A 17,651-nucleotide genomic window follows, 5' to 3' on the forward strand; every position below is an offset into this window, starting at 1 on the left:
GCACCAGGGCAGCACAAAACCTGCTCATGGAGGGTGCCTGATAGACCCGAGCTCATAATGTAGGAAGTGGAAAAGAACCTTGAGGGCTGGGGCTGTGACTCAGTGGGTACTGGCCTGGCATGTGTGAGGCTCTGGGTTCAATCCCCAACACACACAAAAAAAAAAGAACCTTGAGGGAAAGGATGCACTCCCCGATGTGTAAGGCAGAGGTGCTGAGAGTGGGCAACTCCGCAGACCATTCCTATGGTAGGGAGGGAGCAGGCCAGGAAACCAGCTGCCATGATCAGTGGCCAGGCACTAGGAAAATGGCCAGGTCACATCAGTCCTGCCTCATGAGCCCCTGCTTGTAGCAAAGAACAGGCCACAGAGCCAACAGCTCAGGTAAGGGACAAGGACAAGCTGGAGTATAGCTCTGAGAGGTCAGGAATCATGCATGACCCTTATTCACCCGTGTGGACCAAGTGCTGAGACACAGAGCAGGTGCAGGATGAACATGTGCCCCTGAGTCCTGTCACTAAGGATGTGATGACAGCACGGCAGGGTCCAGATGTGAGGCTGGCCAGGCACCTGACACCCTGGCAAGAAGTGGTAGAGGGAGGCTGCTGAGGCCACCTGGGGTTCCCTGACGGATTAGACCGCAGTGCACGGGGACGAGCTCTTCTTGCATCCACTTGGCAGGAACCAGGGCTTCTGACCCAGGCAGCTTTCTTTTGTGGCTTCCGTGGGGCCATCAGCCAAAGGAAACACACTCTGACTGGAATCCCTCTCACAGCGCCTCACACCAGACCAGGACCCAGAAGAGTAGCGGGCGTGCCCCTAGCAGGCCCTCTGCAGGCCTCTCCGGCACCAAACCCCCGGCTCTCAGTTCCAACCTTCTCCCCTTGGATCTCCCACCCCAAACTTGCCCATTTCCTTTGGTATTTTAAAAATGATGTAAGTACTGTTAAATAGTAAAATGAGCTGAGGTTCCTGCCTCACCCCCTAGTTTAAATTGCCATTATGGCAGGTGCGATGGCGCACGCCTATAATCCCAGTGGTTCAGGAGGCTAAGACAGGAGGACCACGAGTTCAAAGCAGCCTCAGCAAAAGCTAAGCAATTCAGGGAGATCCTGTCTCTAAATAAAATACAAAATAGGGCTGGGGATGTGGCTCAGTGGCCAAGTTCTTCTGAGTTCAATTCCTGGTACCCCCTAAAAAATTTGCCATTATGTGTTTTCATTTTGTGTACCTGATCTCTCTCTCCACAGGCCCCCCAATCTCTCTAATGTTGGTATCATTTTCCTCCAAGCCCTCTCTCAGATTTTATTGCCATAGTAGGGGAAATATTGTTTCAACTTTAGTCAGAAAGGCAATTATCAAGAATACAAATAATACCGTGTTGGTAAGGATGTAGGGGGAAAAGGAACACTCATATACTGTTGATAGAACTGCATATTAGTGCAACCACTCTGGAAAGCAGTATGGAGATACCTCAAAAAACTAGGAATGGAACCACCATATGACCCAGCTATCCCACTCCTTGGTATATGCCTAAAAGATCTAAAATTAGCACATTATAGGGATGCAGCCACATCAAAGTTATAGCAGCACAATTCACAACAGCTAAGCTATGGAACCAACCTAGGTACCCGTCAATAGTCAATAGATGAATGGATTTTAAAAAGATGTTGTTTACATACAAAATGGAGTATTACTCAGTCATAAAGAAGAATGAACTTATAGCATTTCCTGGAAAATGGACAGACCTGAAGTACATTGTGCTAAGTGAAATAAGCCAGACCCAGAATGTTTTCTCTGATATGCAGAAGCTGTTCCAAAATAAGCAGGGAGTGGGGGGCAAAAGAAAAGGAAAGAGTTCCATCAAAATAGAAGAAAGATCAGTGGAGTAGAGGAAGGAGATTGAGACAGAGGGAGAAGGGATAGGATAAGCAAAGAACAGGGAAATAAATCCCACCTAAATTTCCTATGTACCTATATGAATACACCTCAGTGAATCTCACCATTATGTATCTCCACAAGGCACTAATTTTAAAAAATAAACTATAGTTAAATAGCAGAAGCATCAGTACAATAGAAGAAAAACAATGGGAAAAGGAGGGGAGAAAGGGGGACTGAATTAGGGCAAATTATAATCCATGCTTTTATAATTATGCCAAAATGAAATCTAATGTGATATATAACTAAAAAGAACCAATAGATAAATAAAAAAGAAAAGGAGTCTTTTTTATGTTTCTAGGGCATGTGAAGAATGGCACAGATTATTCTTTCTAATCAGGCTTTTTTTAAGGGCCAATGTTAATGTTAAATTGAGCATCTGTGTCAATTAGTTCAGCTGGTTAAACTCCAATGCAGATGAAGCCAGTCTGGGTCATGGATCATCACAGGAAGCAACTATAATCCCTATGTTCAACTGGCCATAAAAACATACCCATAAACTAGTTCCAGCCAATTTGAAAATGTCTGCAGTTTGTCCATTGCAAAAAAGGATTAAATCAAGATAAAAATCCATCTCCAGAGCTCAAGGAAAAACTCAGACTGCTCATTTGCCATCTAAAAGTGTTGTCAGCATATCTACAAATAAAGTTTAACTTCTAGCTGGACAAGTACCCCAAGAATGGTCTTTAAGGCAATGAGAAACAGTTTGAGATTATTTGCAGGCCTCAAGATTTTAATGAATTTTGTAGTGAGGACAATTCAGCACTCAGCAGGTAGAAGGACTCAAAATGATAAACTCCATATTTGTACCCAGGAACTCTCCTATGGTGACCCTATCCAGTAGAACTTTCTGTCCTGTTGAAATGTTTTATATCTATGGAGTCAAATACAATCACCACTAGCCTACCGACAAAAGAACTAAATATATTTTCAGACTCAGTTAATTTGAATGGCCTAGTGTAGCTAGTGGCTACCATGTTGAACAGTGTAGATCTGGCATCAAAAAAATAATAGTAAAGGGCTGGGGCTGGGGCTGGGGCTCAAGGTAGAGCACTTGCCTGGCACGTGTGAGGCACTGGGTTCGATTCTCAGCAACACATATAAATAAATAAATAAATAAATAAAGGTCTATCAACAACTAAAAAAAATTTTTTAAAGTAATAGTAAGGAAACAAAAACAAAAGCAACAACACTGGTAACAAAACTGGTCTAATATTTAACAAGAAAGAGCATACTATCTTCCAGATATTGTCCTAAGTATATTAGTTCATTAAATATGCTACAGTGTCTTGCATATACCAAGTCTCTTGGAATACTAAAAATTTAATTATCATCACTCGGTGATTTGGGGGGAGGGGGGCGGGCAGGAAAAAAGTGTTAGTCCTTATACTCAAAAAGATTAGGACCTTAAAATATTTCCAGAGTAGGCAGAGGAAAGAAAAGAACAGAAATATATATATCTTTACCTTGAAGTTCCTCCACTTTCCTACCCTATTCCAGGAAGGAGAGAAACCCTAGAAGCAGAGGATGGTTTAGGTTTCTTGTATTCTACAAGGAAAGAAAAGATCAATTTGCCTCTCTTCCTCCTGGGTTCTTTGGCCATTGGGGTGGAAGACTACCATCTGCGCAGCTCTGCCCACCCTCGCCTGTCTCGGGAGCCACCAGCACGTGTGCAAGTTTGGCCACGCTGCTTCGTGGGCACGTGGCGGGGCCGGACTTCAACTCACCTGAGCACATCTCCCCCTTGTAGCGGACACAGGAGAAATCATCGCATTCGCAGTACTTGCCGGTGATCTTGCCAAAGTCACTGCTGTGGCAGACACACTGGCCACAGAGGCACTCGCCCCGCTGGCTGCAGATGGGCTGTCCCTCCTTGGGGCTGCACTCATCCTGCTGAGAAGGGCGGTAGTCCTCTTCCGAGCACTCGCAGTGGGACCCCAGCCAACCAGGCCCACAGCGGCACACCCCACACTCGAAGGTCCCATTGCCATTGTTGCAGTGGCGGCTGTAAGGCTCAGCTTGGGCCTGGCAGGTGCAGTCACAATCGAAGGTGACCTGGACGGTGAGGCTGTCCTTGAAGCCCACAGGTTTGATGGTGAAGGACTTCTCCTTCTCCTGGGGGCAGCCTCGAACCTTGGCCTCAATGCTGAAGCTCACCTGGATGGAAAGCCAGACCGGATTCAGATATAAGTATCCCAGTTAACACTCAAGCCCCGGAAGAGAAGAAGTGTGTGTGTGTGTGTGTGTGTGTGTGTGTGTGTGTGTGTCCTGCCAAGGAGTACCCAGATTGGGTGTCTAATCCTCCTGTGATCTGGAGTTCCTCAGCCTTCCCAACACCAACGTCCCGCAAAGCAAAACCAAGAACACAGGGTAGTTGTGCCATTGTGACATATCTGGCTAAACACAGTCACATAATATCAGCAAGGCACACAAAGCACAATTGTGCAGCACACAGTGTCACAGAGTAGTCAGTCATAAGCTGAAGATCTACTGTTCAATTTTCATATAATATTTCATAACTGGCCAAAATTTCTTATATGGGGTATATGCACATGTGCCTAGAAAACCCAATGATAGAAAGATCAATATATAGATCTATAGAAAGATGGGTAGATCAGAAGATCTATTTCCTTCTCTTCCTTCTTCCCCTCCCCTTGGACAGAAGCAAAGGAGAACCAACCAATAAGGAAAAATATGGAGGGGCAGAATGAACATCTGCATCCTCAAATTCCATGAGGGCAGGAATTTTTCCTGTTCCATTTGCTGTTAAACCTTCAGCAGCTAGAACAATGCCTGGCACATAGTTAGGCACATAAAAATTCATAGACAATATTGTCATTTTACATTGTAGAGAAAAGAAAGGTATTACCTTGGAGGAATCTGGAAGTTGGATAGAGTTTGAAGGTAAAGAAATATTTTTGATTTGCAATCAAATGTGCATATACAGACGGACCAAAATGGAAGTTCTTGGAAACCCTGGCAGGGAAGTTCACTTAGCAGATGAAGAAAGCTTAGGCGACAGAAACTTCAGAGGAAAAGCTTGGCAGCTCCAGCACATCTCATTTGTAATAACCTTCAGGAAGAAGGTACCAAAAAGAAGGAGCTAGGATGCCCACAGACACTCCAGGGCTCAGGCCAGGGTCAGAGCTGCATCTTCAGCCTTGCCCAGCCCACCTCACCGTATCTCCAATCTTGAGTCCCACACAAGACTTAAGGCCTGGGATGACCTCATTGTTGAGGCAGGTGGCATTGAAGGATAGAGACAACTCCTCAGGGAGGTCACGCACTTCCAGCTCTACTTTAGAGCGGATTTTCTGAGCAGAAAAGAACAAAAGAAATGAGCTGAAAGGAAATGGGCAAGTGCCAATTTCATCCCAAGCAAAATTTACTGGGTGGCCTTGAACTTACCCTGGCAGTGCCAGGTGCTGAGGTTAGCGTGGCAGCTACTGGAGCACCCTGGGAGCCTATTTCCTGCTCTATTTCCTGCCCAGGAATCTCCTCCCTCTTTCTGTCCCCACTTGTGTCCAGATAAATCTGGGTAAAATCTAAATCAGCCACACCCTTCTGAAGGCCTCAAAGGCATACAATAAAGAAATGTCAAAATGGGTCATCTTGGGTAGTAGCACTTTTCTGCCTAATTTTGCTTTCCATTACTGGAGATTGAACCCAAGGTCTTGCACATGCTAGGCAAGTGTTCTAACACTAAGCTACACCCCCAGTCATTTTTTATTTTAATTGAGACAGGGTCTCCCTAAGTTGTCCAGGCTGACCCCAAACTGCCTTGGCCTCCCAAATATCTGGAATTATAGGCATGTGCCACTGTGCCCAGCCTCTATCTGATTTTTTTGTCACTCTTACCCTGCCCATGTTTCAGATCCCTCTTTTCTCTGTTGTTGGACCTAAGCTGTGCCCCACTCAGCACCCCACAATTGCTTCTCCATCTAATCCCCCTCACTATCCCCTTCCACCTTCTTTTAGCTCTTTACTCATTGTCCCCACTCCTCCCTGCCTCTCTCAGAGGCTGCATCCCTCCCAGGTTGGTCATCCCCTGGCCTCTGGGAGCACAAGAAGAAGGCAGTTTGGCTTCATGGTGGACTGGCAGCCAGGACTCCCAAATCTGAGTCCTGCTGCATAGCAAGCCAAATCAAGTGGCCAAGTGGCAGGTCATTCCCAGCACAAGATACTTACCCCGTAAGCATCCACAATGAGCTGGAGGACATTGCTCGAATCAGTGGACAGAACCCCCACTGTGGTCCCTGGGATGAGCTCACTATAGTTCTAGAAAGAAAGGTAAAGATATCCAGAGTTTACTGAAGGAAAGGAGGGATCTCCTAAAGCACCACCCCCCAAATCAGACTGATTCTTAAAATGAAAATTGAAGAAAAGTATAGGATATTTAATTTGTCACTTCCAGAAATATATCTAGCAATTTTTAAGGCCTGAGCAAAATTATAGGAAATCCTCCTACTCCTCATCTCATTGAATTGCCTCCCCTCCATCAGATCAAACATTAACACACACTAATAGGTTGGAGGTTGGAGGGGAAAGGCCACAGAGAGGAATCTTAAGCTTCTGAGGAGTGGTTTGAAGAAAGATCTTTCCTTATTGGGTCCCCAGTTGACAGTACCATAGGCTAGCTCCCAATAACAGGACCGTCCATCACAGGGTCCACTCCACAGAGCCCCAGAGGCACAGTTACCTGGTAGAGATGGACTACATTTTCAGTCACTGCAAAGATCAAATTGATGTTTTTCTCAGATAGTTTCTCAGTCATCAGCCCCAGAGAGGGATAATCCTGGAAAGGGGGAAGGACGTGGAGGTTAATGAAGATGTCTCACATACTCAATGGATTCTATGCCTTTGAACTTGGCTGACTTAGGCTGTGACCAAGACTTTTTTACTCCACAGGCAAAGAGAGATGCTTCTGTGTTTGGATATGGTTAGAGTATGTCCCTCGAGATTTCATGTGTTGAAATTTGATTCCATCGTGAGGTATTAATAAGGTGGAAACTTAATCCAACTGTGTGTGGTGTTTAGAGGTAGGTAAGGGCCTTTGGGAGAAAATGAGGATTAGGGTGGAGCCCCCCATGATTAAATCCTGGTGGCTTTATAAGAAGAGAAAGATCAGAAGAGACACATACATACTTGTGCTCTCTGACCCTTGAGATATGACTCTCTGCACTGCTCGGGACTCTGCCAGCAGGAAGACCATCCCCAGATATGGCACCTCCAGAACCACTAGCCCAAATAAACCTCTTTGCTTTATGATTTACTAATATATAAGCAAGAAGGATAAAGTAGCAGCACAAACCTAGCTGTGAGCTCCAGAGTTAAATGAAGGTGACATCAAAGCTAAGCACCTCTTTTCTTCTTACTCAAACTTAATGCAGCAAAACCATAAACTAACTCCCTGGGGTCGGCCCTGGGTTAGGCCTGATCTTGGAGCAATGGACAAACACCTTCACCTGGCTCTCATGATCCTTCACCATGTGGTCTCAGCCTTTCTTTCTAAACATTGCTCACCTCCAATCCACTTCCACTCAAGCTTGACCTGGGCCACGCTTCCTTCCACCTGGAATGGCCTTCTTTTTAGTAACCCACCTCCTTCCTTAGGAACTAGCTCGAGGCCCACCTTCTCCAGGAGGCCTTCCTTGACCATCCCAGCTCTTGATGAGCTTTTTTTCCTTTGGATACCGGTAGCCTTTATTGACTACGCCACCCATTTTGCATTCATCATGCATTTTGTGTTATTAATAAATATATATGTCCTTGCCTTTCAACTAAACCAAAAACTACTAAGAGTAGGATCTTGGGATAGTTTTTATGTCCCTCAGCTCCAGTTCCCTGCATAGAGTAGTGTCAAAGGTGGCTGACTCGCCCATTGCCTAGTGGTACTTGACTTGGATATGGCTGACACCAAGGACCTCCAGCCACACTGGTGAGGGGGTGAAGTGTGAACATATCCATGGGCTCCTACACCCTGTAGGGAGCTCATGAGATCATCCTGTTCAGTCTCCTGCCTTTACACAGGGGTATACCTGTAAGCTACCTGATAAGACAGTTGCTCATTAATAAATTTAGAGATGAAGAAGTATCAGGATTCTGAGCATCAGCATATTTATCTTATGGTTTACAATGATTTCTCCTGTTTCAATTTAAACATGTTTCCTCTTATTTAATGAATTGTGCATAGTTAATTACTAAAACATTTTTTAAAAAGTGTAAGAAGACTTCTTGCATATCAGCTCAGTCATCCACAGCCCTTCTTTTCTTCAAGCTAATGACTTTAAGCCCTTTAATGTTTCCTTATAGGACTAGCTCTCTGTGTTTTTGATTTTTTTTTTTTGTCTCTTTTTCCTCTGTCTTCTCCCAATAACCCCAAATGAACATGGTTTCCAAAACGGGGGCTCATCTGCACAGAGCAGGAGGGGAAGACCTGTTTTCCAGCTAGGCCCATGAGAGTCCTTTGGATACATTCTGGATGCCATGGTGCTGCCGCTGGTGCTGATGACAGGGGAAGCAGTGGGGACGCTGACCCAGTCAAGGCTCTGTCATGGTTGCAGGCTGTACTCTGGAGGGGGATGTCCAGCTGACAGGAGGCAGGAGCTGGGGAACTGCTCACTGCCCAGAAGAAGGGCTGTCATTTTCCTATTCACACAAGGACTCTGCCTGGGTTAGGACAGCCATAATAGATAGGGACCATGGGTGGTGCCAGACATCTCACCATGGTAGTGGAGGCAGAGTAATGGTTGTCAGTGCCAACATGACACTGCCCATCATTGGGCTGGACGATGCCTGCCAGCCTTCCATCCAGTGCTATGTGGGTCTTGGCATCAGTGGTAAAAACCAGCAAATGGGATGCATCATTCCTCCAGCCAATTTTTTCCTGTTAAAAAAAAAAAAAACAGGTAAAAGAGCAAAGCAATTTCAGCCATATCATTGATAGAGAAACAAGATCTAAGGACCTCCCTGCCTGACAAGTCATCTTGGAGAAGGACCTCAGCCCTATCCCTTGGAATCCAAGTTAGAGCTTCCTAATTCAGAAATTTCTTAGGAAAATAAATAATTTCATAACTGATTAATTCAAACAGCCAAATGACTCCCTCTTCAACTCCAAACATAACTCTTCCACTGATAGTCATGTTACCCACCTACAGCTGGGCTGGGCTAGAAGAAATTCCATCTGAACATCTACCCACATTGCTGAGGTTAAGTTAACTCAGCCTTGATTTTGAAAGAATACCAGAGAAGGTAAGATGTTCTCCCCAGAAAACAACTGGAACCAGTGAGGTTCAAAGAGTTCTCTCTTCTGGTCAAGGAGTAAATATAAGCAGGAACTGCATACCAGGAGCAACTTATTACTCATACTGTGCAAAGTTCAGCCCAGTTCTTATCTCAGATTGCACCAGAAATCCCCAGGGTGAGCCACTTCCCCACTTTGATCTGTGCCAACCACGATTGGCACCCAAACCCTCCAAACTCACATCACAAACTGTAGCCTGCATGATGGCATCAAAGCCACCCTCTGGGGCATCTCGGTTCCGTGACACACTCTGCTTCTTCACTTCCTCATTGAAGCGGGTTACCTGGTCTGTTAGTGTCAACACGTGTTTGTAGCCAAACATAGGCAAACAGGCATTCTTCATACTGAGAAGGAACAAGAGATAATGTAAGCAGACACCCTGAAGGAAAAAGGCAGCAAGAAATTGGAAGGGAAAGAGAATGGGACAAATATGGATTGTGGTATGCCCAGGCCAGTTTCACACAATCACAATTGCCCAGACAGATCAGATGCCAACTCTCTCATTTCAACCTCATCTTCAGCTAGCCTCGCAGAAAAGACAGTGAGCTGTGAAACCAGACTGCCTGAGTTCAAATCCCAGCTTCTCCACTTACTAGTCATGCAAACGTCAACATACCCCTCTAATCCTAACCCAGGAAACCAGGGACATGATAGCACGTATCTCATAAGAGCTGTTGTGAAGAGTAAGCAAGTAAGAATTTAGGCCAGAGTAAGGCTTGAGTTGTTGTTGCTGTGACCTTACAATCAACACTTCTCTATAGTAACTCTACAGCAAAAGTCCATCACAAAAGAAAGTTCCTAAACTATCAATAAGTTGATATATCATGTCCAGACAGGAACATTGCTGTCCCCAGACTAATAGTTTGCTTGTTTAATTAATAGATGATGTCTTTCCTGTAAAAAATACAACCCAGACAGAAGGTTAAAAGTGATAACAGTCCAGCACAGTGGCACACACCTGTAATCTTATCAGCTCAGGACGCTGAGGCAGGAGGATTGCAGGTTCAAAGTCAGCCTCAGCAACTTAGGGAGGCCCTGAACAACTTAACAAGACCCCGTCTCAAAATATAAAATAAAAAGGGATAGGTGTGTGGCTCAGTGCCCCTGGGTTCAATCCTTGGTATGGGGTAGGGGTGGAGAAACTTTATCATAAAACTTTGAAAACTAAAAAGCAAATTCACACCTTGTCAGGCACAGAGTAACCATCATTTTTAATTACCATAATACATGGATTTGCATAGTATTCACCAATAAAATAAGTCATTCCGCCATAAATTCAAGTGTGAAACCAGGGCTGGGGTGCTCAGTGATAGAGTGCTTGCCTAGCATGTACAAGACCTTAGATTTAATCCCCACCACCACACACACACACAAAAAAAAAAAAACCCTATTCATCAATTTATACCTTACTAAAGGGTTCAATATCTCTAGGATTTAATTTCTTGCATTTTAATCCTATAGAATCCATGCCCGCGATGACAACAATAAAAGCAAGCCTTCGGAAAGCATAACTCCTCTGCTTACTTATCCACGAATTTCCCTCTGCTTTGGACCTCACTGCTTTCCCATTCTCTTTCCTCCTATATATTTGTGGCAAAGACCAAGAAGTTGATGAATTTTCTTTCTAGGTCCCCAACTAGCCTTGGACTCTATTGGCACAATACTCCAGATCCACAGGCTAACCCGTGTGTCAGATGGGAAAACTAAAGTAGAAAGGAGCTATGGGTTGGCCAGAAGGCAGCCGACAAAGCAACCCTAGAGCTAGAAATGGGAACCAGGACTTGGACCTGCCTGGGACAAAGGGGGAGGGGTGCTTCCCTGGTTTCTGGAGGAGAGACTTACTCATAACAGGGGTTTTTGAGGGCTTCTGGTGGGGAGATGTACATGTATGGTGACACAGGCTTGTCCACAAAGGCCCCGAAACCAATCCGCAGGTTACTGGTGAGCTTGCGCATTTGGGAGGCCAGCTTGGTACCCAGGTTCTGGATACTCCACAGATCATCTTTCATGGAGTAAGACAGGTCCATTAGGTAGTAGATGTCTACAGGATAATCCTCCACCTGCCGCACTTGGATGGAGAAATTCTTCGAGTCATCTGGAAGCCATAAAGATATTAGTTTATCTCCTTTTCTTCCTCCAAGATTGAATAAGTAATTAAGCCACCGTTGGGAAAAAGTAACTGCTTCATCAACCAAACTTGAAAGCCCTGGTTCCTTCTCTCTTGTTTTACAATTATGTTCCTTTTTCAAACTCTTGACCCTCCTGTTTTTAAGTGTATGATTTTTAACCCTCTTAAAATTCTCATCTGTCTAATCCTTCGGATTCCAAGAGTCTATCATCCTGAGTCACAGGAGTTTGAGTAATTACCACACTCCAGAGTGTGTAAAAGACAGGAACTTTGTCCTACTCTTCTCTGAATCCATAGCACCTGACACATGCCTAGCACATAGTAAGTCTCTCTTAAATTCTTTATATATAGATATAGATATAGATAGATTTTTTTTAGTTGCTGATGGGCCGTTATTTATTTTATTTTATATGTGATGCTGAGAATCGAACCCAGTGCCTCACACATGCTAGGCAAGTGCTCTACCATTGAGCCACAACCCCAGCCCTCTCTTAAATTCTTATTAATTTAATCAGAAAGTCAAAGTCAGTGCTTTCAAAAAGCCTGTCTCCTAGCCTCATCCTCCTTCCTTCTGAAGGTCTTTTGTCCCTACTTTGTCTGTCCCATTCCTGTCTCTCTCCCCATGGAAAAGGGCCTCCCAAATTGCTTTCTCATTCTTCATCTCAGTCATACCTCAGCAGGGAATTACACGCTATGTAAAATGGGCCCTGGGGAGAACAAATGCTTTTTGAGCACCTGATATGTCAGAAAAGTTAAGTAACTTGCTCAAGGCTAAGTACCTAATAGGTGGTAGAGTTGAGATTCAAACTCAGATCTGCTGACTGAAACCCTAATACTTCCCATTGTCTTCCATTCTCCTACTTAGATCTTCCCTCACATGCTTCTCTTCCCACTCCACTCTGAGATACTCCCCCAAGATTTCCTGCTCAGACCTCCACCTCATGCCTTATGCCCACCTTTCTCAGGTTTCTTCTCAAAAATAAGCCCCATGCCTACCTGGCCGTAGCCGGAGGGCAATCCTCTGGGGACTGACTTGAGTAACCTGGGAGCCATCTCCGGAACCTTTGTCACTGAGAGGTCTGGCCTCCAGGACTTGGGCCTCACTGACAGGAAACTCGATGGACTCGGGGGCACAGTTATCCTTCAGCAGATTCTCCTTCAGGTTACAGCGGGGTGAGCCCAGAGGCAGGTCCTGTAAGACAGAAGCCCAAGAGGAAGCCCTATAAATCAGAGCCATGATGACTTAGACCTTATCCCATACTTTGGAGCTAAAACAGCGTAAAGGAACCAGCAAGGTCTTTCCTGGGATAGTCCCTAGGACCTAAATCAGCATAAATGAACTGGTACGGTACTTCCTAGGATAATCAGAAGGGAAACTGAGACATCAGAAGGGCTATTCATGGATTGGTAGCCAAGAAGCAAGCCAACAGATGACTTTGGACCAGCATTTTCCTGACTATAAAATACAACTCATTTGTGGGTCTCAAAATCAATGTAGTAAGTGGATCTCAATCATCATCTCATGAAATAAGATGCAATAGAATAAAATAAGAAAAACAAAAGTATATAAATTGTAAAAGTTAAGTGTTATTTCATGAAACTTTTACTTCTTAGGAAATGAGTTATAACAACTATAACAAATAATAATATGAAATGTATTTCTTTCTGTAGGTAAAGATCAAAACCATTTGGAAGTTGGGAGACCATGAAAGCAAGGCTGTGTGTGTCCTGTTCCCTCTCTGTTCCCAACATGCAACCCAGGTCTAACAACAAAGGTGGGGAGGTAGTGAAGCATAAAGGACAACAGCCCAGGAGTAGGCTGGCTGAGACTAAACCTCAGCATTGCTACTTACTAACTGGTTACTAGAGGGAGTCACCTAAACACTCCCAGTCTAGTTTCCTCAACTGTAACACAAATAGCCCTTTCTTGGTACATAGGGCAGTCAAAACCCTGGAGAGTAGAATGGTGGCTGCCAGGAGCTAGGGTGGGGTGGCTATGGGAAGTTGCTGTTAGATGAGTACAGAGTTTCTGTTTTTTCTTGACAAAAAGAATTATGGAGTTGCTAGGAACTCAGGGGTAGCTCAGCGGTAGAGCGCTCGCCTAATACATGCAAGGCACTGGGTTCGATCCTCAGCACCACATAAAAATAAATAAAATAAAGGTATTGTGTTCAACTACAAACAAGAAAAATTTTTTTTTAGTTTTCAGCGGACACAACATCTTTGTTTGTATGTGGTGCTGAGGATCGAACCCGGGCCGCACGCATGCCAGGCAAGCGCGCTACTGCTTGAGCCACTTCCCCAGACCAAGAAAAATATTTTTTTAAAAAAATTATGGAGATGGATGATGGTGACAATTTCACAATATTGTGAATGTATGTAATACCATGGAACTGTACACTTGAAATGGTTAAGATGGTAAATCCTGTTATGTGCATTTTACCACAATAAAAATTACTTTTTAGAACAAATAATTAAAATAGTAGTCGTTTCTTCCTCAAAGGGATGTCACCTGGGACTAAATAAGACGATGCATGCAGTAAGTGCTCCGTAAGTGTCAGCTACTATTATGAGATGCTTCATTAATTATTCCTGGATAAATTAATTATAAATAAAATCCATACATTTGGGAAATAGTATAATGCCAGTCTGCTGACCAGATCCTGTCCTATCACCTTCCTCCTTCAACCTGGACAAAGAACAAATTAAACCCCTTCCAGAAACCCACATTTGTATCTCGTTGCCCTGTGGGACCCTGGGTGCATTTACACCTAAGTATTGAATGGAGGACACGCTATACTAGAAAGACTACCAAAAACCAGGAAGCAGGCTCCGTCTTAGGTCTACCACGAGTTGACCATGAGACCTCAGATGAGTCATTTTGAGCCCCAGTTTCCTCACCTAACCCAACAGAGAAGGTAGACAATTTTTCAGTCCCTTTAGCCAGCACTGTGTGGGCATATGTCCATGAAGTCTCCTTGCCAGCTCAAAGGGACCTACCAGAAAACTAGTAAACCCATCTCTGTGTGATAATAGCCCTTCTGGAAAAGACAGAAGGCAACATGGCACCACCAGTATCCATGTGCACCTGCACAACTCTGTTGCAACCCTATAGTATAGAACACCCAATCCAAAAGTACGAATGATACCATACAGGGGAGACAAAGGGGATAACACGCAAAGGGAAAATTAACAGGATCTATAAGGCCCTGTTGCATTCGGGGCTCAGACTTTGGAATCAAATTTGGATTCAAATCTGCTGGGCCAGTGCCAGCACTAATAAACCTGCTTCCTGGATGAAAATCTTGATGTCCCTTCTCTCTATAAGAATCCAACAACCTGGACCTATTTCACAATGTATAGGCCTTCTGGGTCTCCTACCTACCCCTCACAACCACTTCTAAAAATCAGATGGATACCCCATACCAATATCCCAGAAAAGCTAGCGTTAATGTTAAGGTAGCTGGCGCTAATATCCACAAGAGACACAGCTCTGAGTTCAAGCAACAGTTTGTTGATGGAGAATATCTGCCAGGCTACCCTTCTGTAAGGCACAGCAGCCAGTCACTTGAATGGAGGTTTATATAACTTTTTTAAACATGAAATAAGAGCAAGCTAGAATTGACCTTGGGTGCAGGTGGTTGGGTAACAATAGATTTTTCTATTCAGGGACCCTTGGAAGGGAGAAAGGTTATGGGAACAGGGTATCTTAACTTCTTTTTCTTGGCAGCTTGTAAGTTTCAGTTTCAGGTTAAGATGGAGTCCTAGAACCAAAATGGAGTTACTAATGTCTAGAGACCAAGCAGTTAACATTTATTGATCACTTACGCAGGTACTGTGATGAGCACTTTACATAGATTATTGCAATCCCCCTGACGATTCTGTAATGCTGGAACTATTATATGTAATTTTACAAATGAGGAACCTGCGACCTGGAGGCTTCACAAATGAGGAACCCAATCTTACAAGTAAGAAATACAAAGTTGCAGAGCTAGGAAGGGGCACAACTGAGTTGCCAACTAGATTGTCTAGTTATCTTCATAAAACAAATTTTATTTAATTCTGTATAGAATGGGGATCAAGACAGAGCAGTAGGGGTGTGGAAGAGATGGTCCTAGGAGGAGCCACACCAGAGAATGCCCCAGGTAGGGAGCAGGATGCAAAACAGGGATGTGTGAGATATAGGGAAGAATGGGTAATGTCCTTCCTCCTTGGTCTGCTCATGAGATCTGGTGGCCATATCAGGAGTGGAACTGAGCCTCAGCAAACCACCATGCTCAAGAGTCAGCAGCCCAAACCTCCTGATGCTCAAAGTCCCTGTCCCTCTACCTCTCCAACCCAATCACTCAGATGGGCTGAAAACCCATCTGTGAAACCTGTGAAAAACTCTCTCCCAACCCTTCTCTCTCAGGAAATAGTCTCTTTCTTACAAAAACAAAACACACACACACACACACACACACACACACACACACCAAAAAAAAAAAACCCTACCCTTATTTCTGATTGCAGCTCCCCCACAAAGCCCTGAGAAAACCTTCCCCAAAAGGCAATGATTGGATCACCAAGATACCAAGGAAGCTGATCCCTTACAGGACAAGGCAGATGCTGGAGGAGAGATCTGGGGGTGGGGAGAGCAGAGAACTGAATGAGAACTGCAAGCCATCAAATGTCTTCAAGCTGCTTCAAGTGAAGAAGAGAATGTTCTTGAGGGAGGTTCTCTTACTCCCATTTTCTACGATGGCGGTCCTCATTAGAAGAGGCTCTCAAATGCAAAGACATGCTGAGGTCCTTAAAATTTAGTATGAATTTCCTTAGAAAAATAAACACGGGAAAACAAAAATGGTTTCCTACCCTCCCGCCCCTTGACATCAGAGGCCTGCTCATCGACCCAGCTCTCCCTGAGAGCCTCCGGTCCCTGGAGGACACCAGAGCAGTGACCTCAACACCCTTGAGCAACATTCCCTTCCTGAATATCCAGGCAGAGATGGTAGAAGGGATGTCTCCAGGTTACCTGGAGAGAAGACTAGAAAGAAGGCAGATATGAAAATTGCAGTTTCCAGTGGAACCAAATTTTATACAAAAAAGGGCAAAAATGGACAGGACCCAGGGAAGATGCTGAGCACAGAGGTGGGAGGTGTGGCTCCATGTGCTCTGTGAGCTGGTGAATTACTTTCCTTTCCTGGGAAGGTGACACATGCTTTTGGTACTATTCCCCATTAATCCTGTTTTGGAAATTGGGAAAGTACAGCATGAATAATTATTATGCTGTATATCACACAGGATTTGGTCAGGGGATAAAATAATTTTGTGAGCATGAAAGCCTTTCAGAATACAAATACCTCAATATAAGTCAAATACTCTCAAATCCTTTGGATATGGTTTAAACAAATAAAATTGAATAGAAGGTGACTCTTTTCTACAATTTCCATTGTAACTACTACTGTTTTTGCATATTCTCCTTAGAGAAAAGCAAGGGGCAACATGCCCTAGTACTTTCCTTCACTCCAGGGAACTACAAAAACATCTCCAATCCAAATAAATTAACATTGCCATCTTGCCTGGTTCATCTGGCAAAAACAAGAAATCACTTGAACATGCAGAGATGTACAGAGAGAAGAAAAAGAAGGAGAGGAGAAGGAAGACATTGAACTTTATAGTTGTGGGTATTCATACTTCCTTGTTTACAAGGAAAGAACTCTTAATTTTATCCCGTCATTGTTGATGTTTTTTTATAATAACAAGTTGAAGCAAAACTCTCAAGATGGACATTTATCCTCCAGGTTAAAAATAAGCAGAAAGAAAGAACAGCAAAGAAGTGAGAACAAAATTGTGTTTGTAACTAAAAAGAACCATAAAGAGTGGCCCATGCCTTTCCACAGCTGAAGAGAGGATAATAAGAAGGAAGTCCTACTGGAGTCTTCTATTTTTCTAGACCCAAACCTAACCTTCTTCTTTCACCCCTGGATGTCAGATTAAAAGGGAGCTGGTCCACCTCCCAGCATGTACTCAGGCCTACATACCAAGCACTAGTATTTCCTCCTGTGAAGTCCTTGCTTTAAGATGGATGGCCATCTTAAGTGACAGCCGCCATTTTAAGAAAAATTTTGCTTTCCCACCCAAGGGCCTTTCTGAGAAAACTCACCACTCCCTCATACCAACTCCACCCTTAACCTCTTGGCTCTAATCCCTGAGCCTACTCCATAAAAGCCCCGAACCCCAAGCCTGTTTTGCCTCTCTCCATCTATGGAGAGATAGCCTTTATTTGACAACACTGACAAATAA

The 17,651-nt window shown here is 44.1% G+C and overlaps 1 protein-coding gene across 1 annotated transcript in view; it reads right to left on the bottom strand.

The window, feature by feature from the left end:
• LOC308635863 (integrin beta-3) overlaps positions 1 to 17,651 on the bottom strand; it is a 59,783-nt gene that overhangs the window by 19,464 nt on the left and 22,668 nt on the right. Inside the window, exons 3-10 of the mRNA XM_081270669.1 lie at positions 12,363 to 12,558; positions 11,081 to 11,333; positions 9,420 to 9,582; positions 8,660 to 8,821; positions 6,635 to 6,730; positions 6,124 to 6,213; positions 5,110 to 5,249; positions 3,663 to 4,087 (exon numbers count right to left, since the gene is read on the bottom strand). Coding sequence (XP_081126795.1) covers positions 3,663 to 4,087; positions 5,110 to 5,249; positions 6,124 to 6,213; positions 6,635 to 6,730; positions 8,660 to 8,821; positions 9,420 to 9,582; positions 11,081 to 11,333; positions 12,363 to 12,558 — 1,525 coding nt within the window. The remainder of the gene's footprint in view (positions 1 to 3,662; positions 4,088 to 5,109; positions 5,250 to 6,123; positions 6,214 to 6,634; positions 6,731 to 8,659; positions 8,822 to 9,419; positions 9,583 to 11,080; positions 11,334 to 12,362; positions 12,559 to 17,651) is intronic.

Source organism: Spermophilus citellus, assembly GCF_964194105.1.
Source record: "Spermophilus citellus genome assembly, chromosome: 17".
Lineage (NCBI taxonomy): Eukaryota > Metazoa > Chordata > Mammalia > Rodentia > Sciuridae > Spermophilus > Spermophilus citellus.